This window comes from Mesoplodon bidens (genome assembly GCF_964165515.1).
Source record: "Mesoplodon bidens genome assembly, chromosome: 2".
Taxonomy (NCBI): Eukaryota; Metazoa; Chordata; class Mammalia; order Artiodactyla; family Ziphiidae; genus Mesoplodon; species Mesoplodon bidens.
The window spans coordinates 174,694,089-174,716,120 of record NC_138177.1 but is presented as its reverse complement, the minus strand read 5'-3'; the positions used below and the strand labels follow the sequence as shown (position 1 = coordinate 174,716,120).

At 58.0% G+C, this 22,032-nt stretch overlaps 1 protein-coding gene across 1 annotated transcript; it reads right to left on the bottom strand.

The window, feature by feature from the left end:
• Positions 1–352: 352 nt before the first annotated feature.
• FAM131C (family with sequence similarity 131 member C) lies at positions 353–20,554 on the bottom strand. Its single transcript, XM_081218632.1, has 7 exons — positions 20,364–20,554; positions 6,409–6,524; positions 5,480–5,515; positions 5,122–5,215; positions 2,432–2,614; positions 2,055–2,165; positions 353–1,225 (listed from the first exon to the last, which is right to left on the bottom strand). Exons 1-7 carry the CDS (start codon positions 20,383–20,385, stop codon positions 954–956), a joined length of 834 nt encoding a protein of 277 aa, XP_081074758.1. The 5' UTR covers positions 20,386–20,554; the 3' UTR covers positions 353–953.
• Between the last annotated feature and the right edge of the window lie 1,478 nt (positions 20,555–22,032).

Genomic DNA, 22,032 nt, shown 5'->3' with positions numbered 1-22,032 from the left:
TTTCCCACGCCTCCTCAAGGTCCCCCTTCCTGGCTGGGAGTTATGAAAGCAGGTTCCCACCAGGTCTTATGATGCTTGTGGTCATGTGTAAGCACGACCCTGTGGCCCAGTTTCCCTCACTCCAGCAGCCTCAGCCTCCTCCTTGGCTGAGCCAGGGTTGACAAAGCGGGGTCCCCACGTGTGGTTCCCTGGAGAGTCCACAGAGCCTTAAGCATCCTCCACGGGGACCCTCCTGGCTGCTGGCAGCAGGTTGACCAGCTGTCTGTGTATTTTGGCGGGTAGGGGCCTTCCAGAGCTCCCCCCATCAGGGCCTGAGGACATGCCGTCCCCAGCAGAGACCAGGCCAAGTTCCTCCAGGGTGAATCCACCACTTTAATGTCTTCAGAGAACCTTCAGGGAGATGGGAGGAGAGCAAGGAGCGGGGGGCAGGGCACCAGGGAGCAGATCCAGAGAGTGAGGGACAGACAGACACTCCAGAGACAGAATCCTCGTGAAGAGCACTAAGGAGCAGATGGTAGGTGCCCCAAGAGGCTGCCCCGCCTCTGGTGGGGGGCAGAAGCACAGAGGGGAGGGGCGAGGAACCGAGCCCTGGGGTCGAGGCGGGGCTCCCAGGCCCTTCCGTGGTTGTCTGCCTGGGAACCTGGCTGTTGGCCCCGCTGGGCGGCCTGCCTGGTGTCTGCTGAGTCCTTGAGCTCGCTGATGGCAGAAACTGCAGGGGAAGGTGCCCGCCTGAGCCAAGTAAAGAGGGAGAAGGGGATTATGGCTCCCACTGCGGGGGGCAGGTCCACAGAGGCACGGAATGGTCCCCAAGGAATGCTGGCCCCCATCCCTGCCGCACCCACCCTGTGCCTGCCCTGAGGGGTCAAGAGATGCCCAGCCAGACCCTGGTGTCCTGATACACCTGGGCTGCCCACCAGGCAAGGTCACAGTGTGAGCAGGCTCCGGCCCCCGCCTCAGTTATAGAACACCTCGTCCTCCTCCTCCGAGAGGGAGCCACTGTCCACCGACGGGAGGGAGCCCTGCAGGCGGGCCCCACCCTCGGGCCCCGGGGCCCCCAGTAGCCGCTGCCAGTGCTGCTGTTCGGGGCTGGGGGGCTGCGGGCCAGAGGCTGTGGTGGGGGGCTTGTCAGGTGAGGGCCATCCATCGGGGGAGGAGAAGGCCAGAAGACTGTCATCCTGCGAGGGGACACTCAGAAGACTGTCCTGAAGGTAGATGCTCTCCAGGTCTGGAAAGGCAGCAGGGGTGTGGGGGTGAGGAATGGAGCTCAGAAGACCCGGCTCCGCACCCTCTCCGGGAGTGTGAGGCAGGGAGAAGGGCAGAAGACCTGCCTCCAAATCTGGCTTTGTCACTGCCAAGCTGTGTGACCTTGGTCATGTCACTGAACCTCTCTGAGCCCCAGCTGCTCCCTGGGGGGGTGACAGGGTGGTGGTGGCAGTGGCAGTGAGCAGAATAGCTAAGAGCAGGCTCTGGAGCCAGAGCCCTCAAATCCCTCTGCGCTCTGAGAAGTGGGACAGCCAGCGCTCTTCCCAGGCCTCCGCTCCCTTCCCGGCCCTCACTGTCGCAGGGAGGAGCAAATGAGATAGTGGGTGCAGGTGCCACCCAGGACCCAGGCTCCCTGAAGCCCTCGGTAGTAACCTGGGGTCCTAGAAAGGTGGTTGACTGTGCTTGGTGTTAAGGCTCAGATCCCGGCTCTGATGCCTGTAGCTGTGTAATCTGAGGTGTTTCTTGATGCCTCGGTTTCCCTCATTTGTAAAATGGAGATAACAGCACCTACTTCCTAGAGCTGTCACAAGAATAAAGTGAAAGAACACATGTAAAGCACTTAGCACCGTGAGCACTTAATTCATGTCATCTCTCTGTCTGTCTATCATCTATCTTTCTCTCCTTTATGCTCGTGGCACTCCTTGGGCAATGGGCAGGGCAAGGATCATTTTTCAGATGAAGAAAAACTAAGGCTGAGGGACAGAGGGGCTTGTCTGAGGTCACAGGGCAGAGCAGGCATGCAGCCCCAGCTCCGCCGCACCCAGCCTGCCCTGGCGCCCGCCGGGCCGTACCCTGTAGCTGGATGATGTCCTGGGGGCCGTTCTCTGGGTGCAGCTCCTCGTCGTCCAGCGAGGACCAGGCACTCAGCGTGGCCTCCGTGATGGCAAACTGCTCGGCAACCCCTGTGGGGGACGGACCCGGCTCAGCAGGGGCACGGGCAGAGGGTGAAGGGGCATCCGGTGCCAGGTCAGGCTGGCACCAGACACTGCCTCTTGGGGCTGCCCATCCATGCCCGGGCATGCTGATCAGCATGTGCCCACCAACGCCCCGTCCACCCCATGGCGTTATTCTTGCCTGCCCAGACAATGCCCAGGGGGTGACTCTGGGTCCCCTGAGGACTACAGCCCCGGCCAGTCCCCGTCCCCAAGCTCCCCCTCCCCCCTCTGACCTGCGGCAAAGCGGGCCTCACGCAGCTCATCGGGGAGGCAGCGGTAATGCTCGTCCGCGGCTGCGGGCGGCTCCCAGCCTGAGCGCTGGGCACTCCAGCCCTTCCACTCGATGAGATGGGCCACGCGGCCACGCGCCATGGCCGTGGGCTTTGTGATGTGGTCCTTGATGCTCTGTACCACTCCTGGGGCAATTGAGGGCAGCTGAGTGATGGCTCTGACCCATGGCCCAGCTCAGGGCCCCACCCCCAATACCCCAGGCCCCCCAGTACCTCAGGGCACTCCCATGGCCTGTACCGCACGTCCATTCAGCGCCCCGTCCTCTCCCAGCGCCCTGCATCCGCCAAGCCCCACACCCACAGTGCCTGTACCTGTCCAGTTCCTCCTGCCAGGACAACGCCTCGTGCCCGCTGCCCGCCTGCCCCACGCCCTCCCACAGCCTGAGGCCCTCTCACGTAGATGCTCCCCACCCATCTGCAGGCCCCATGCCCCGCCCACCCCCCGGCTGTGTCCTGCTCCCAATCCATGCTCCTGCCCACCTGGTGCTTCTTCTCCAAACTTGTCGCACCCTTCATTCCCTTTGTGACCAAGTTTAGACCCTTCTGCTCAAGGAGATTCACTCAAGGATCCACTCAAGATCCACCCAGCCCTCCCTGTATCCAGTACTTAACAAGTTCCGAGAGAGCAGCCCCTGTGCCTAGGACACTGCCCGCTCTGCTGAGGGCGAGACCTGTAGCAGGCAGGGAAGGCTTCCTGGAAGAGGCAGACTGGAGTCCAGCTTGGAAGGCAGCTTGAGTTGGATAAACAGAGGCAAGACTGGAGGCTATTCCAGAGATGAGAAGAGGAGGAAGGCATAGAACAGTCTGGCGTGGTTCCAGGACCACTGGGGACAAGACATGGGGCAACACCAGGACTAGGGAGGCAGGAGAGGCCGGGAAGCCCCAAAGGGGCCAGACTGGGGGCTAAGCGAGCCAGACTGAGGGTGCCACTGCTCTTCTTAGAGCAATGGGGAGCCACAGCAGGGTAATGAGCAAGAGAGTGACAAGCCAGATCTCTCGTTTAGGAAGAACATCCTCATTAGAGGATTAGGGGCCAAGGGTGGAGACAGGGGGACATTAGGGGCCATGGAAGGGATCCAGCAAGAGACAGGACAGGGCTGGGCAGATGCGGAGAAGGGCCTGCAGGGGTTCTTGTGAGTAGACTGGTCGGATGTGGAAGATGATAGACAGAAGGTTGTCAAGAATGATTCGGCATCTCCGTTAACCCAGGCTGAGAACTCAGATCTGGGAGTCACTGGTCCCAGAAGCCATGACGTGAGGAGCAGCAATATTTAAGAAAGAAAGGCATCCATGAAGGAAACGGAGACATAAAACTCTGGGGAAATGGGAAAGACGGAGGTGGAAAGCAGGGGGAGACCCCCCACGGGTTGGGGAGTGCTGGCAACCAGAGGAGGTTTCTGGAGGCGGTGGTCCAGTGGCCCCCGAGGGGCAGGTGAGGTGGAGGGAAGGGGTTTCAGGTGGCGGGAATGATAGGGGCAAATGTGCGGGGGCGGCAAGGGCCTTCTGGGGAGCCGTGAGGGATGTAGAGAAATGGGAGCCTGAGGACAAGGAGCAAAGCTGCGAGCAGAGGCTGGCTGGCTGAGAAGAGCCGGTGCTGCGGTCAACGTGGGGCAGATGCCGTGCTGGTCCGGCGTGTGCCCACCCACTGCCGCTGCAGGTGCTGCTGCTGGCTCACACCGGTGCCCTTCTTGGGAGCCTTGCCCGTAGCTGGTGGGAGCTGCCTCACCCAGAGGTGCTCGGAAGGTGGCAGCCAGTGGTGGACCGATGGAGGAGTAATATAAAACCAGCCACCTTGGGACTTCCCTGGGGGCGCAGTGGTTAAGAATCCGCCTGCCAATGCAGGGGACACGGGCTCGAGCCCTGGTCCGGGAAGATCCCACATGCTGCAGAGCAACTAAGCCCGTGCGCCACATCTACTGAGCCTGCGCTCTAGAGCCCGCGAGCCACAACGACTGAAGCCCACGTGCCTAGAGTCCGCGGTCCACAAAGAACAGTAGCCCCCACTCACGCAACTAGAGAAAGCCCGTGCCCAGCAGTGAAGACCCAACGCAGCCAAAACAAACAAACAAACAAATACATTTATATTAAAAAAAAAACCCAGCCACATCGCCTCAAAGTGCCATGAATTCTGTGGTGCAAGTCATGCTCCTGTGCTCCCCATGGGATCAGGCTGAGAAAGACAAGACTTCTGCAACGACACTTCTGCTGAGCTCCCTCCCCTGCCCTGTCCTGCTGCCCTTGCTCCCTTCAGGTTTCCTTCGAGAATAACCTCTCAGGAAATCACTAGCACAATTCTCCTCTTGGGCTCTGCTTCTAGGGAATCTGACCCAAGTTGGCACGAGAGCAGGTTTCATGTGCTGCAGAGAAGCAGGAAGAACACAGCTGGCAGACACCTGGAAAATTGGGGTCATCCCCTCAGAACTTGTGGAGAACCCAACAATTTAACCCATGGCGGGGTCCGGGGGCGTGGGCAGGAGTCCTAAGTCCTGCAGAGCTCAGCACGGAACCTGGCATTTAGAAAACGCTGAATCCAGCAGGGCCGCAGTCTTTCCAGCTGCAATTCAGCTTTGACCTTCCCACCGCCAGTGCCTGTGTGCGAACTTCCAGGACAGGACAGGGCAGCTGGAGCTTACCCACAAGGGACGAGGTGGCCAGGGCTGCCACGTTGTAGTTGCTGGAGCAGGATCTGGAGTCGGACAGGTAGCCGTTGGTGGTCTGGAAGCACCTCTGGAGAAACGGGGGGGCGGGTGAGCAGGGTGGAGCAGACCTGCCAGATGATTTCCCCCCACCCCTCCCATCCCCATTATGCACCCTCCCCACGTCCTCTGGCCATCTTGCCACCCCCCCACAGGACCATCCCCAGCCCTGTTTCCATCAGGCCCCCCTCCCCCAGGGCTGGCAGCCCTGTGTGCCCAGGCTGGGCCCAGCAGAGGGAGGGGCAGTGGTGTCAGCTGGGGCTGGCTAGACTGGGGGATGTGCAAGTGCACTGACCTGCCAAGGATCCCAACAGAAATCCATCTGTTTGTCCTAAAACAAGAGGAGAAAGAGGAACAGGCAGGGTCTGGCCCACTGTGCCAGCAGATGGCGCAAATCCTGGAGCCCTGGCTGGTGGTGTGGGTCAGCCTCCTGGTCGTCCCTGAGGTCGGGGTCTGCCTATTCATGGGTCATGCCCTGGTGTCCCCTGGCATGCAGAGAGAGGAGCGGGGGGTGCAATGATGGCTCTGCCAGGGGACGCGGTGGGTTAGGGGATAGATCAGACCTGGGCTGGCCTCTGACTCTGCCACTTCTACCTGGGTGTCCTTGGACTAGTGACTTAACATCTCAGAACATCAGCTTCGTCCTCTGTAAAATGGTAACAATGCCATTTATCTCACAGGTTGTGCGGAAGCGTAAATGACATAACGTAGGCAGAGTGCCTAGCACGACGCTTAGCATGTGGTATGTGGTCAAAAAAAAAAAAGGGTAATTATATCAACTGGTAGGTTCAAGCCACAACCTCTAGGGCAAAGATGGAAATTATGCACAGGATTTGAGGCCCTAGCAAGATTGTCCTGATCTACCTGGACTGAGAATTCCATTCCTTTACTCTCCAGCTGGCAGTGCAGGTTGCTAAGGAGTCCGTGGGCTGGTAACAGAACATCTAATCTGCAAGGCTGAGTTAATCTGGGTGGGAAGCCCTTCAGCGTGGGACTCTCTTTTCTAAATAAGTCTGGTTCAGTCCCTGGATGCCCAGCCCAATTCAGACCTTCATCCAGCTGAATACCAACCCTGAGGGGTCCTGATCCCACAGGAAGGAGCCAAGTTCGGCAGGGACAGAGGAGGCTGAAATGGTTTCTGCTCCCTGTGGGGAGCTGTAAGGCACAGCCCAGGAACCAGGGCATACGTGGGGGTGAAGGTGGGGATGAAGCGTGACCAGTTACCTTGCCAGTGACATGGTCTGGAGCCACGATGGGTGGGCGGCTGGAGGGCAAGTCTGGGTTCAGGGGGGCCGTGCCCTGGGGCATGGGGCAGTCCTTGTGGGTACTTGTGAGCAAATCTGGAAAAAAGAAAGACAGAAGGAATTTAGAAAAGCCCAGAGCTCTCTTGCTCACGAAGCTTGTTCAAGCCAGTCCTGAGAGATGGGCGTTACTTTATTATTACATCATTTCGTAGAAAACAGACTCAAGCTCACAGCAGGTGAGGAGTCCAGCCAGATCCCCTCAGTGGGGTTTACTTGCCCATCTGCTTGTTACTCCATTTGCACTAAGTCTAGTACCCACACTCCAGCAGTTTTTTGACCTCACAGAGATCTCCAATCCATTTATTCTACCTTCCACTAACTCCTCATGTCCTCACTTCCCTCCTGGCCCAGCTAAGACTTCCTGGCGTATCCTACAAGCTCTCCTTTGCAGATACCCTTGACCCTCTTAGTCCTGTTTAGTCTAACCCTCTGCCTGCTTCGTGCCTGGACCCTTCGAGCTGCACATCGCTGGGGAAAGTCACGGGCGTCATGTTAAACCTGGCCCAGCTAAGACTTCCTGGCGTATCCTACAAGCTCTCCTTTGCAGATACCCTTGACCCTCTTAATCCTGTTTAGTCTAACCCTCTGCCTGCTTCGTGCCTGGACCCTTCGAGCTGCACATCGCTGGGGAAAGTCACGGGCGTCATGTTAAACCGGTGCCTGCCGGCCTCACACAGGCCACCACCCAAGGATCCTTCCATGTTTCTCTGATTCCTGCTAGTTTGCGTCCTGCGAGGTTGACTACCTCATCCTCCTTCCTTCTTGAACTCCCAACACTGACACCCCTGCTGCTCCCCGGACCTTGCTGCTGGCTTCTCTCCAGCCCTCAATGCAACCCAGGAGCCTTCAGAAGGCATCACCCCACTCTCTCCACCTCAAATCATTGCCCTGCCCGCACGCCACATCGTCTGCTTTCCCTCTTGGGACAAAGGAATAACTGTCCCCCCTCGGTCCAAGACCAGTCCCTCCACCCGGGGTCCGGGCTCCGTCTCTGCCCTCCCTCCAGGGCGGGCTTCTGCGCTCTTTCTCGTGTGGCCTGTGTTCCCTCCCCACCAAGGCAGCCCATCAGCGTGGCACGGGCTGCAATGCCTCTTGGCTCAGGGACTCTTGCCAGCATCCCCTCTCCTCTCTTCCGCCTCATGGAGCCCCTCACCTCTGGGCCAGCCCCCAGCCCCTGCTTCCCTCTACTCCTTGCTCACTCCTCTGTCTCCTTCGTGGCCAGACTTGTGTCCGACCTCTACTTCCCATCTTTTCCCATTTTCTCCCCCGCCTGTCCCAACCAGCCTTTCAGGAGACAGCCCTTGGCAAGTGGCCAGAATCCTGCACGGTGGGGGGGGGGGGGCAAGCTCAGCGGTGACTTCTTCAGCCCCATCTTTGGTGGCCACCCAGGAGGCGCAAGGGCAGCGGCGCCCATCCCTCCTTCCCTCTCCAGCCACACCCTTCTCCCGGCTTCCCTCCCACCTCCACGGGGCACTCTTCTTCAGCCTCCGGCACTGCTCATCCCCTGAGCCCACCCCACCGCTCCAACCCAGGCCCCTTGCCTCCCTTCTCTCCTCTCTCCCAAGAGATCTCACCCATATGTGGCTGACACCCACATTTACACCTCCAGCTCCGACTCTTTGCTTGAGCTCTTGAATGAGTTTCCAGCTCCCTACGTGGACGCCCAACAGGCATCTCAAGCAAACCCCGGGCAAAATGGAACTTGCAAACCTGAGTCCATCTTCCCTTACTTCCCCAATTTTAGAAAATGATGCCATGGTCCGCCCAGCTGTACCAACAAAAAATCCAGGAGCTTTCTCGGAGTCCTGCTTTCCCCACCTCTCCCCACCAACCCCATCCAATCCACCAGCAAGTCCCACTGGCTCTCTCTCAGAGCTCCATTTCAGATTTATCCTTCTCCATACCCACCGCTGTTCCCCTGGTGGGACCCATCACCTTCTCTCACCAACAGTCACCTGCTTCCCCTCCTGGCCCTGCCATCCACTCTCCACCCAGCAGCACAGGGACATCGCATTCCAGGTCAGACTGTCTTCACCTGCCCTGGCTTCCTTGCATCGCACTTTAGGAGAAGAGCCAGCCCCTCACCTGGGCCTTCAGGGCCCTACACGTCAGCCCGCCTACTCCTGACCTCAGTCCTCTGCCCGCCCCCTCGCTCACTGTTTCAGCCACTCTGGCCTCCTCCTTGCTGCTCCTCAGATGGCCAAGCTTGTTCTTCGGCCTCGCTGTCCCCTCCCCTGCGCCTGGAACACTCTTTCCCCAGGTCTTCCTGAAACTCATCATCCAGGACTCAGCTCAAGAGAGACCTTCCTGGGCTTCCCTGGTGGCGCAGTGGTTGAGAGTCCACCTGCCGGTGCAGGGGACACGGGTTCGTGCCCTGGTCCGGGAAGATCCCACATGCCGCGGAGCGGCTGCACCCGTGAGCCGTGGCCGCTGAGCCTGCGCGTCCGGAGCCTGTGCTCCGCAACGGGAGAGGCCACAACAGTGAGAGGCCCGCGTACTGCAAAAAAAAAAAAAAAGAGAGAGAGAGCTTCCCTGGCCACGCTGTTCAATGTGGCCCTCCCTGTCCCCATGCCGGCCACCAGTCACTGCCCTCACAGTCAGCACCGCTGATATTTCTGTTTATTTAAGAGTCCACCCGCCATGGAGACCACAGCAGCCCTGCTCAGTGCTCTGCGTCCAGAGCGTAGAACCCCGCCTGCACTTAGTAGGTGCTTTGTAAACATCTGTGGGGATGATTTCCACCTTTATTACAGCATTTAGCACAGGATGTCTGGTAAAATTATTTATGTGTGTTGGGGGGGGCAGGGATCGGCCTGCCCCTGATGCATCCCCAGGGCCTACCACACTGTAGGTTCACAGTCGTTGCTGAAGGAATGAACACCTTGACCTGAGCAACTGGAATTGCTGGACTGAATCCTTGGGCCAAATTGAAGAGAACCCCTCCACCCCCCCAGGATGACAGAGAACACCCTTATCATTCATTTGATTAATGCATTTAGTTACTCTTCCATTCACTGAAGAGTATTAGCTGAGCATCTACTATGCGCCTCACGCTGTTCTGAGTACCGGGGACACAAGGGTGAAGAAGATAGAGATGGTTTCTGCCCTCATGGAGCTGACGTTCTAGTGAGGGAGAGAGACTATTCACCGAAAACTCACAAATGAGTAAGAACCATTAGGGGACAATAATAGCTATGAAGAAAAAAATGACAGCGTAAGTAGGAGGGGCTGGAGAGGGCTTCTCAGAGCTGAGGCCTGAGTATCAGGAAAAGCCCAGTTACGTGAAGATCTGGGGGATGATCGTTCATTCCTTCATTCATGCATTCATCCATCCATCCATGCAGCCAGCCATTCATTCCTTCACCCGCTGAGCACCCATCTACTGGACGTCTACACTGTGCAAGCACCTGGGGACGAGGCAGGATTAACTCCATCCCTGCCCTAGGGGAGCTCACAGTTTGATGCAGAACACCTTCCCGCAGAGCCCCTCATTCAAACACAAGGCTGAGCCAGGGGAACAGCAGCACCAGAGGACTGCTCTGCTTTCTACATTCTCCTTTCTCAGTGTGATGGCAGAGTCCTCACCTTGACCTAAAGAGGAAGGAATCTGTGGCTCAACCTGACAGGTGAGGAAACTGAGGCACAGATGGGAAAGCCACTAGTCCCAGGCACACAGTCAGTCGCCGGCAGTCAGGACCTGAGTCCTGTGGGTCTGACGCCGAGGTTCACTCTCTTCCAAAGCACAAAAAGAGTTTTGATGAGTTCGGGGTGGGGACTGGGGGCTGCGCAGGAGAGCTGATGGCAGGGAGCTGGCCAGGAGGTAGGCGGTCCAGGAGGTCGTGGGGATGGTGGTGCGGGAAGACGGTGGGCATGGCGCGGGTGGGCGGGGCTTGCACGAAGCCATGGGGTCTGGAAGGAGTCTGCAAGGGGCAGCAGCGTCTGGGCTGCCATAGGGAGGGGGGCCCTCTGCGGGACACTGGTCCCAGCCTGCAGCCTATCCAGCCCTGGGCGCTGGCTCCCACCACCCCTTTCTGGCTTGGGCCAGAGCGGGCAGGGGCGGAGGAGCTGATGGCATGGAAGCCGCCAGGGCTTCCTGGAGGAAGTTGAGGCCAGGGAGGGTCTGAGGCTGGAGATGAGGGGCTGGGGGCGCCACTGGTGGATGGAGGAGAGTGGGCTGAACTGGAGACTCGGGGTAACAGGGAGGGAAGAACTGGGTGGCAGGGGATGGTGCGGCTGCTGCACCCGATCCCCCAGATCCCGGTGGATCTGTTTCTCCTGTTTATGTGCACCCACAGTCCCCTCCCCATGTACTTTGCTTCCAACAGGCAGCACCTGAGGCTCTTTCTAGGCGGGCTGCCCGCGGGCAACTGGGCTGAAACTGAGAAGTGCTGCTGCTCCCACCGGAGCGGCCCTTAGCCCGTGACTGGAGGGGCAGGACCCCAGCTCCTCTGTTTTGGGTGGGAAAACACTGAGCTTCACTTTCATCCCAGAGTTCCCTGTGGGATTAGGCAGAAACCACCCCCCGCAGGATGACAGACACCCTTTCCTGGCTGCATCTTCTCTGCCTCACTCTCTCCACTCCTGTACTGGTTTCCTCTGTAAGATTTCCTTCACATTCCAGCTGTACCCACTCACATTCCAGCTGTACCCACATCCCCGTTTCAGGGTCTGCTCCTGAGGAACTGCTCCTAAGACAGCTGGGTGAGGCTTTGGTACCAGATTGCCCGGTTCAAATCCTGGGCCTGCCCTTTATTATCATGGGATCTTGAACAAGTGACTTTGCCTCTCCAAGCCTCTATTTCCACATCTGTAAAATGGGCAGCTGAGGGAGACTGCTCCTGTTCCTCAGGAATTGTCTACCAGGTTCCAAACTGAGAACCAAGACGCTTTGAGGGCCCCGCTTTTGAAGAAAGTCGCTGTCAGGGGGTGGAGGCGGGATGGGGGTAGCAGACGCTCTCTTCAAAGTGGCTGAAACCGGCTTTGCTACCCCAGCTGTCAACCCCCTTCTGACTCTGACTACCTATTTCTCCCCACGGGCTAAATGAGGGGCTCCCAGAGACTCACCTGCAGAAATTTGGAAGGCTGCAAAGGGGAACATTGTGTTGTCAAGGGTCAAGTAGACACTGAGGAAGGGGCCAGGTTTGAGCCTTGCTCCACCCAAGGCTCCATTTTTGCTCCATTCTTGAGCAGTCCCCTAAGAGGGCTGCTTGCAGGCAAGAGGACCCCAGCCCCAAGAGGCTGCAGGGTGGATCACTTTAGGGGGAAGAGGGAATTGGGCAGGGAATGCAAGAGGTCAAACCAGGTCAGATCTCCCATGACATGAGCTCTATAGTGGGGAGGCCCTCCCCGCTGCCGCCATGGCTCCCCGGAGAATTCACACGTGCTAACCCGAGAGACCCTGGCCCCCCTCCCACCTCGTGTCCCTCCTCTCCTCCTCTCTCACTCCAACACACTCCTGCCTCAGGGCCTTTGCAACGGCCGTTCGTTCCTTTTCTCCATCTGGGACTCTCCTGCCACCTACAGATTCACTCCCTCCCTCCGTTCATGTCTCTGCTCAAATGTTACAACCTCAGCGAGGCCTCTCCCAACCATCTTATTTAATATGACACCCGACTCTTTCTATCCCCTCACCCTGTTTTACACCCATCATTCCACAATGTGTGTGTCTGTTTCCTTGTTCATGGTTTCTCACTGGAACATGAGCTCTGTGAGGACTGGGACCTGGTGTTATTTGCTACGTTAGTCCCAGCACCTGCCTAGGGCCTGGCACATAGTAGGTGCTCATTAAACATTTGTTATAAGAATGAAGGAATGAATATTTGCATGCCTACAACACAGAGGCTTCATCACTGAGCCGGTGGTAGCCAAGGGAGACCACTAGAGCTCCAGATAAATACAAATGTCTTGGCCATTTTTTCTCAAGTTCCTCATGCCAGACCCCACCATGTCAGAGAAGAAAGGGACCCAGAGAGGAGAGAGAGGCCTGCAGAGTAAAGAGCAGCCAGCCATGGCTGACGGGGAGAAGGAGAGGGTCAGATGGGATGCGAGATGAAAGTTGTCATCCAAACTGGGTGGACTGGACTTAGTGTCCAGAAGAGGCTAGAGAGTTCTGGAATGTGCCCAAAGGCTGTTACGGGTGGGCAGGTCAGGGAGGTTCAAGTGAGACTGTCTGGAGAGGGGACTGGAGAAAAGGGAAGTGGAGCCAGGTTAAGCCCCCACCCACTGAATCCACAGCTCAGTGACCCGGGCGCTAAGAGCAGCGAGGGCAGTGTGGGATCATGGGGGCTAAGCCGTGCACCCCATAAGATGTCCAATACATCTTGCTCTTTATGACCAGTCCTGGCTGTGTGACCCTGACAGAGTCCTGCACCCCTCTGGGCATCATAGTTTCCATGTGTACAAAGGCAACGTTCCAGGTCCCTCAAAGGTGGTGTTCAAACCAGGGGCGCATCCTTTAGTGGGTCAAGCAAGCAATTTACTAGGTCATATTTTTAAAGAATGAAGTAGAATTGAGTAGAATAGAAAATATCAGAACCCACTGCAGAGACAGGCTAAGTCTTATTTCACGAAGCCTCTGTTTCAACTGCACAGACACACGTGTGCACATGTGTGTGTACTGGATTACGAAGCAAAATAATTTATTCTTATGGGTCCAGTCAAAAAAGTTTGAAAGTCGCACTCTGAAGGTGCCAGCATGCACAAGGTGGGGCCTCCAAGGTGCAGACAGGGTGATGCTGGCTACAGACTACCCCTGGGAACTCTGAAGGGTGAGGGAATATCTCCAGGCCCCTGCCCATCGCCCGAAGCTGTTTTAGAACTCTGCAACCACAGGCCAGGGAGCAAGGGGAGCTGGCAGGTGATGTCGAAGGCCTGGAGGGACGTGACTTGAACAAAGTTACCTGTCGACGTCGTGGTGGACATGGGCTCCTGGCTCCCAGCCCCCTCCCCAGCTTTCCTGCCCCCCACCTCAGCTGGGGTGCAGGTGCCTCTGCCAAAGCTGCCTTCTCCCCTGAGGACTTTGGCCCCGTGATGTCACAGGCTGGTTGCTATGGAGACGTCAGGTAATGAACCAGCCCAGGGTGAAATCACAGGCTGCTTTTCGCCCAGCTGGGACTGGCAGCCACGTCACCACCGGCAACTGGAAAAACACAGCTTTCATGTGGGGTGGGGGGCTGGGAGATAGCCTGAGGAGACCCCTAGCTTCTGCTCCTGTGGGCACCTTCCTCTCCCAAGGGAGCTGTGGGCATACCTTCCCCCTTTCCCAGTCCACACCCTACTCCCCCGAACTCAAGGTCTGAGGCTCCTTCTCAGACTGCCCCCCTCCCCCACATGCCCTGGCCACAGAAGTGACGGGCCTCTGGTTGCCACGGCAGCCTGGACGGGGCCACCCTGATCCTTCAAGGAGAGGGGTGCCATCTAGATGTCCCCTCCATCCCTCTGCCTTCAACCGGAGCTTCTCTGCGTACCAAGGATGCTTCCTGCCTTCCCATGCCAGCTCCTCAATCTGCTAGGGTCCAGCCACCCAAGCAGGTCCTCCTGATGTTTCACCTAAACCCCCCTGGCTGCAAACGCTCCCACACTGGTTTTCTATGCTCGTTCCTTGGGTGCGTCTGCAACATTACCACCCAGATTCTTCTCACCTCCTTCCCAGTCGTCCAGCCCCTCGAGCTGTTCCTTGGTGCCTATGTCCCAGCCCATTTGTCATCGTGGCTGCCACCTCCCACAAGTGTCTCCCAGGGCTCCACACCCCAGGAGGACATAGTGGTTCCAGGCTTAACCCTGCTCCTTCTCAGCAGCCCAGAGAGGGTAGACCTCCTCTTGAAAGCACACTGAGTAAACTGAGTAAAAAAGTAAACTGAGTAAAAAAGTAAACTGAGCAGCAGCCGAAGTCCCTTGTGATGGCCCCTCGTGATGACCCTCCCTGGACAGTCATGGGCCTCCCCACTAAGCTTCTTGGGACCCCTGCGGCCTAGCGCACGACGCAGTCCTCCAGCCACCCGCGCCCTAGGTATGTGCCGCTCAGCTGTGACATGCCAGGTTCCTGCCTTGCACCCAAGACAGCACAGCGGGCAAGGCATTCCTTGCACAGTCCCTGCCCTGGGTTTAAATCCCGGCTTTTCACTGTCAGCTCTAGGGCTGTGGGCCTGTGACGCGGCCCCTGGGAGCCTCAGGGTTCTCATCTGTGAAACGAGAATACTGGCGGGTGGCCGTGAGGATGAAGCACCTACCACAGCAAGCACTCCATAAACGACAGCGGCTCTGCCTCCCCTCCTCCCAGACCTCACGTCCTCCTTCTGGACCCTGGGACAGATCTCAGGCACCACCCCTCTGGTCCTTCCCCAGGGCTGGAGCTTGTCCTTGTGAGTCACTGCCATGGCCGCAGTCGGTCCCTCTGAACTTGGCAGTGGCCTGGCCTTTAGGAGACAAAGTGCCCCCCACCTCCCAGGACACTGATTTACGGGTCACCAGGTCCACGTCCACATCAGTAGCTTCATAAGTGAGTTGGTACAACTCAGAGCTGCCCAAAGCGGTCCCTTTCCATGTTCTCTTCAGGACTTTCCACACATCCTAGCTCCTTTTTACTTCCTCTGCCATCCTGTGACCCAACTTCTTTGAACACCCTGATCTAGCCTCACCTCCTCCAGGCAGCCTGCCTAGATTGTCTTCAGATGTATTAGGCTATTACCTTACCAGCAGCCCTAATGGGCAAAGTCTGGCATACAGTGATTTGCTTGCACTGTTTATTGAACACCTACTATGTGTCAGGTACTATCCTAGGCCTTTTGATCCATTATTTCTGATTCAATCTTAATAACAACCCAGCCAAGTAGGTACTGTTATGCCCATTTTACATATGGGGAAACTGAGGCTCAGAGAGGTTAAATCACCTCTGCAAGGTCACCTACTGGTGAGTGGCAGAAATGAGGTTCAAACCTAGGCCAGTCTGAAACGCCAAAGCTTGTGCTCCAACCACCGACCAGTGCTGATCTCCTGAGAGGGTCCTCAGGCTGTTTTTCCACCTGTGTGTCCTGCCTCCCCCACTAGACAACTCCAAGGGCAAGGTTGTGTCTCCGTCCTCAGACTGTGAGCTTCTAAACGGCAAGGCTGGTGGGGGCGGGGGATGAATTGGGAGGTTGGGATTGACATATATACACTATTGATGCTATGTATAAAATAGATAACTAATGAGAACATACTGTATAGACAGGGAACTCTACTCAGTGCTCTGTGGTGACCTAAATGGGAAGGAAATCCAAAAAAGGGGGGATATATGTATACATATAACTGATTCACTTTGCTGTACAGCAGAAACTAACACAACAGTGTAAAGCAACTATACTCCAATAAAAAATTTTTTTAAAACGGGGGGGGGGGCCTCCCTGGTGGCGCAGTGGTTGAGAGTCCGCCTGCCGATGCAGGGGATACGGGTTCGTGCCCCGGTCCGGGAGGATCCCATATGCTGCGGAGCGGTTGGGCCCGTGAGCCATGGCCGCTGAGCCTGCGCATCCGGAGCCTGTGCTCCGCAACGGGAGAGGCCACAACAGTGAGAGGCCCGCATACCGCAAAAAAAAAAAAAAAAAAAAAAAAACGGGGGGGGGGAAGGCCCTATCTACCCCTTCTTCAGTCTCTCCACCGTGCCCAGGGGGACTCTGCCAGGGGGAATCATGGGCTCTGCTAGGGCCAAGGTGAGACGGGCCTTGGGGAGCTGGGAATGGAGGGGTCACAGTCAATGGGCCTGAGTACTGGGGGTGGTTCTGGTCGGCTCCTTTAGAGCTTGTGCCTCCTCCCAGACATAATCAGATGCCTGGCCTTCCAGAAGGAACTCCTCTGTCTCCAGTTTCTGCTCTCACCACCCGCCAGTGCCCGGTGCACTAGACCCCGGTGGGGGGGGGGGCGGCGGGCAAGAGGCTGATGGGTTGGCCTGGAGGAGTGGGCTGGGACGGAAAGGGGCAGGCAGAGAGGCTCCGGAGCCAGGGGCATGGGATGGGCACTGAGAGACCTGGAGCTGGACAGAGGCGGGTAGACAGAGATTGCTCTGTACAGATTGTCACCATCGGTGGTAGCAAAGCCCAAACCGAACGCTAACACTGGAGTTATTCTAGAGGGCTGAATTTCTTGAGCATCGGCCACACGCTCGGTACCTCCCTCCATGTGGGGACATGAGAAAGCAAAGGGCAGGTGTTCCGTGCTCAGGCTCTGGGATCACACAGCCCTGGATTGAAATCCTGCCTCTCTGTGTTCTGGCTGTGTGACCTCAGGTAAGACCCTTCCCATCTCTGAGCCCTACATCCCCCCTCCAGGGCTGAATGAGAACTAACAAGGTCAGGCGAGTGATGCCTCAGGCAGCTCAGGATAAGCACCCAACAAATGGTAGCTTAAAAATAGATAATGAACATAAAATAGCCTCTAGAAACAGCATTTGTTGCCTTAATCTGGTCCCAATCATTTTCCCCCATGTTCTCAGCACCTCAAATGCTTGTTTCTTTTCCCACGAGGCAGGACGGTGCTCGAAGCCTCTGTAGCTTGCCCTTTCCCAGCCAAGAGGGTCTGGATTAGCTGTCTACACAGAAGGGTAATAATAAAAATTAAAAATTAAAGTGACAGCTAACACAGTATTTACTACATGCCAGGTACTGGTCTGAGTGCTTTACGTGAATTAAGTCATTTAATCCCCTCCCAGTAACCCTAAGATGTCAATACCAGTATTATTCCCATTTTACAGATGAGAACACTGAGATACATATACAAGGTTAAGTAACTTGCTGAGGTCATAAAGTTAGTGGATGGCGGAGCAGGGATGCGAACCCAGGCTGGCCGACTCCAGAGTCCGCACTTTTTTTTTTTTTTTTAATTAATTTACTTTTGGCTGCGTTGGGTCTTTGTTGCTGCGTGCGGGCTTTCTCTAGTTGCGGCGAGCGGGGGCTACTCTCCGTTGCGGTGCGTGGGCTCTAGGTGTGCAGGATTCAGTAGTTGTGGTGCACGGGCTTAGTTGCTCTGTCGCACGTGGGATCTTCCCGGACCAGGGCTCAACCCGTGTCCCCTGCGTTCGCAGGCGGATTCTTAACCACTGTGCCACCAGGGAGGTCCCAGAGTCCGCATTCTTACCCTCCCAGGCCTGGCTCGCAGAAGCTAACTGCTGCCCAGTGCTGGGATGGGGTGGCTCTCCCAGGTGTGGCTTGCACCTGGGGTTTGGCTGGGGTGGCCCCAGTTGCACCTGGGCTCTGGACTTGGTATGGGCATCAGCAGGAGGTCAGCAATTCCTGGCCTGGCTGCAGGTTGAGCACTTGACACAGGGAAGTGCTTCAAGTAACAGGGCTGTTGTTAGCAACTGGTGCAGGTGTGGCGACTCAGAGGCTCGTGGGGGCTCCAGCTGGCAGCTGGAGAGGAGTAGGACGGCCCGGCCCTGGGTCCGAGGGCTGGCTGTGTGGTGCAGAGGACAAGGGCCCAGGCTCCAGAGTCAGCGTGACTGGGTTCAAGTCCTGCTTCTGCTCTTTCTTTCTTTCCTTCTCTCTCTCTCTCTCCCTCCCTCCCTTCCTTTGTTCTTTCAAAATATTTATTTATTTATTTTTGGCTGCATGGGGTCTTAGTTGCGGCACGCGGGATCTTTCACTGTGGTGCGCGGGCTTCCCTCTAGTTGTGGCGCGAGGGTTTAGTTGCCCCGCAGCATGTGGGATCTTACTTCCCTGACCAGGGATCGAACCCGTGTTCCCTGCATTGGAAGGCGGATTCTTAACCACTGGGTCACCAGGGAAGCCCCGTTCTTTCTTAGCTATGCAGCCTCGGGCTCTGCTCAGTTTCCCTGTTTGTAAAAATGGGGACTGTGATAGTATAAGACCCCAAATTAGCTAGTTGCGCCTTGAATGTTCCCACCAGCACTTGGTAAGCCGTAAGCACTCTGGGAGCATTAGTGATGACTAGAGGGGAGGGTGGCCTCCACTTAGTGGCTTGGTCACCCAGAACCCGGAGTGCTGGGACGATGGTTGTCCTCTGCTGAAGTGGTCTCAGCACGAGCATCCAACTCGCCTGCGTGCATGTTGAGACTGGAAGTAGGCCGAGCCCTCAGGAGGGGGACAAGGTCAGAATACACAACGAGGAGCCCAAGCCACTGAAGGAAGGGTGGAGAAGACCCATCTCAGGCCAGTGTAACCTCAGACAGGCAGGGCAGAGGGTTCCAACGCCAGGTATGGGGTAGCAGCCAGAGGACCTGGGCCCCAGCCCCAATCCTGTCACCACGTGGCAGCCTGACCTTGGTCTGCAGGTCACAGGCAAGTCCACCTGGGGCTGGGCCTCCAGCACCTGGCACAGGATGGCCAAGTGATGGGGGAGGGACACAGTCAACAAGGAAACACCAGATCCCCGACACCTGGAGCCTGCCCAGAGACTTCAAGGTTTCTGGAGACGCACTGAGAGCCTGTGGGGTCTGAAGAACACTAAATACTCTTCACTCTTAATTCTACCTTCCCCTCTGGCCAGGCTGTAGGCCTCAGAGCACATGCTGTGCTGGGCTCACTGCCTCTGGGTACCCAGCGTGTACGCAGTGCCTGGCACACAGTAGGTGTCATGCTAACATCAGCTTAATGAATAAGTAAGTGAATGAACCTCACACAGCCTAAGCCCCACCCATGATCCCAGCCCCGACACCCTCCTGAGACATCCTGAGCCACTTACCTGAATGTCCCACATGGACTTGTGGGCAGAGCCCCATAGAGGCCAGAGGATGGGGGGAGGGGTTGCGCTCCTTCCCCGACATCTCCCAGGACAAGGTCCCCTCCAGAGCCTGCCCAGCCCCTCCCCAAGGCCTGGTCATCCCTCCACACCTGAGTAAGCTACTGGGGGTGATGGGTGAGGTGGCAGCCCCCCACGGCCATGGTTGGGATCCGTGGATTTGGCTTCAGCCTGCAGAGCTGGAGCCAAGGCCTCAGTCACCCCCTCACCTCACCCGCCCCCCCAGCTGGTCCCACTGTGGGGTGAAGTTACCAGGGTGGGAGAATGACCCAGCCAGCCTCTTCTACAATGCTGCTCAGCAGCCTGTCGGAAAACTGATGGTGGGGAGGGTCCCAAAGACCCATCTGCCCATCCCCCCTGCTCTGTGTAGAAGTCCCTGCCACCCCCAAACCTCCCCGCCTAGGGCAGCTCACTCCGGCTCCCTGGGGACCACCTTGGGGAGAGCCATGGAGCTCAGGCACAGAAGGAGAGCGGGAGAGTGAGTGCCCAGTCAAAGGCCCAGGGGTTACTGGGAACATCAGCTGTCTCTGTCCCTTCCAGTCCCCTGACCGAGGATGGGGGTGGGGCTGAGGAGTTAGGGATGAGGGTGGGGGAAGGGGAACCTCCTTTATAACCTGTTCATCTCCATTAACCCCTTGCTGCCAATGGGGTTCAGGGACTCTGAAGACAGGGGCATGGGGTAAGGGGACAGAGTGGGGACACCGAACTACTAAGGCCTGTGTCTTGGGGGGTGTGGGAAGGAGGGTCTGCTTGCTCTCCTGGTGCCCCGCAGTGACCCCCGAGAAGCCAGGAGCAAGTAGAAGCCTCCGTCCCTTCCGAGGCACACGGCAGGGGGTGTGTGGCCGGCTGCTGGAAAGGAAGCGACCCTGCTTCTGCCGCCTGGTGAGGTGTGGGTCTCAGCGGGGCTGGGGATGCGGTGACCTCCCCACGCTCTCTCTCCGCGCTGCTCCCCCCACAACGCCCTGTCCCCCTCGGGGCACCGTGTCCCCTGGGGCTCGGCGGGGGTGGGGTGCGGCCGGCCGGGAAGGGCGGGTCGTCCCCCCTACCCCCACCGAGGTTCTTTGGAGCGGCCAAGGGGACGTGCGCGCGTCCCCGGCGCGGGGCCCCGGGCGCCCCATCTCCCTCCCTTACGGTCCGCGGCCCCCTCACCTCGCGACACGCAGGAGCCCATCACGGGGCCGCGGGGCCGGGCCGCTGCGCCTTGGGTGCGCCGGGCCGCCGGGCGCTCATGTCTCCTCGGGCTCGGGGCTCACGCGCGGCGCTGGCGCAGCGGAAGCGCGGACGAGTGGAGAAGGGGCCGGGGCTCCGCTCGCCTCAGTCGCCGCTCCCGCCGGGTCGTCCCCGCCAACGCCGCTGCCGCCGCAGCGCCCGGCTCGCCTCGCGCCGCCGCCTCGCGAGCCGCGCCCGCCCCTGCCAGACGCGGGCAGCACGGCGGGCGGGGCGGCCCCGGGGAGCGCTCGCCCCGAGCCCCGAGCGCGGAGCCCGCAAGGCCGCTCCGCCTCCAGCGCGCCCGCCGCCTGCAGACCTGTTGCAGCAGCCCGGCCGGGGGGTGGCGGCGGGGTAAGCAGAAGTCCGGCGGGGGGGCGGGGGGAGGGGAAGGGGAGCCAGAGGGGGAACTTCTCGCCCTCCCGCTTCCCGCGCCACTAGGCGAGGGCTGAAGGTCAGGGAAGAGGGCGGTGGGGGCGGGGAGATTCCGGCCTTTGGGGCACAACCTGGCTGAGCGCAGTAACAACAATTCCATTGTACCCATTTTGCTGGGGAAGAAACAGGCTCACGGAGGTCGGATGCCTCGCCTGAGGTCCCTTAGCTATGAGGGACAGCGACTTTTGACCATCAGCTTCTCAGTGGGGGGACGGCGGCCCAGGCTGGGGATACAGAGGGTGGGGATGGTGTACCAGTGGCCTCACTGACGGATGAGAGTTAAACTTCACTCCACGGGGTCAGGCGGGTGAGAGGCCTGGGCTGCCTCAGCCCTGCACCTGCCGTCCGATGGGGCCACAGTGGCCCCTCTGATCGTTCACACTCGCTCTCTCACATTCCTACCCACGAACACACACGTGTGTACGCACTTGCACGTGCACATCCACACACTAACAGCCACACACACTCATATTTACACACAGACGCCCCCCCCAGCTCCACAGCAAACCTTCCCCTGCACGCGGCTCTTCAGCATCTGAGCGCTCACTTCCTTTCACATCCTTCTGTCGCACTCCATCTTTACACCTGCCTGTGCACCAGGCAGGGCAGGTGTCACTGTTTCCCTTTTACAAGGGAAGAAGCCAGGTTCACTGGTTCTCTTCCAAAACCTGGTGATGGCCCAGCAGGACTCTGAAGGATGAACGAGGTTTGAGGCAGGGGTGCAGGTGGAGCCGGACGCCTCTAGCAGGGCAGGATCTGGGTCCTGTGGGACTGCTGGGTGGCAGTGGGGTGAGCAGTGGGGCGGGTGCTGCTGTTTTTCTCTTTCCCCAGGCCTGGTGCCCTCTTCAGAGTAAAGTCCTGATGGGGAGTGACCCTGGCCACGGGTGTCAGCAGAACTGGTGTGAATGTGGTTTCAGCTCACACAAGCTGTGTGACCTTGGGCAAGTTGCTTCACTTCTCTGAGCCTCAGATATTTTCTTTGTCTGTTAACTGGGGGTAAAAATTTTACCTCATGGGATTGCTGTAAGAATCAATGAGATAATTGTGCAAAATGACTGACACATAGTAAGTTCTTAGAGCTAAAAATAATTAACGGTGACGGTGAACACAGGTGTGGCGCACTATTACTTCACCAGGTGTCCCTACCCCCACGGGAATCCTGAAGAAACTCCACTCA

Coding starts and splice junctions, on each gene's coding strand:
- FAM131C (XM_081218632.1), bottom strand. CDS start 20,385: ATGGGCTCCTGCGTGTCGCGAG. Junction 6,525..20,363: donor GGGCTCCTGCGTGTCGCGAG/GTGAGGGGGCCG, acceptor TCTTTTTTCCAG/ATTTGCTCACAAGTACCCAC. Junction 5,516..6,408: donor CAGACCATGTCACTGGCAAG/GTAACTGGTCAC, acceptor CTCTTGTTTTAG/GACAAACAGATGGATTTCTG.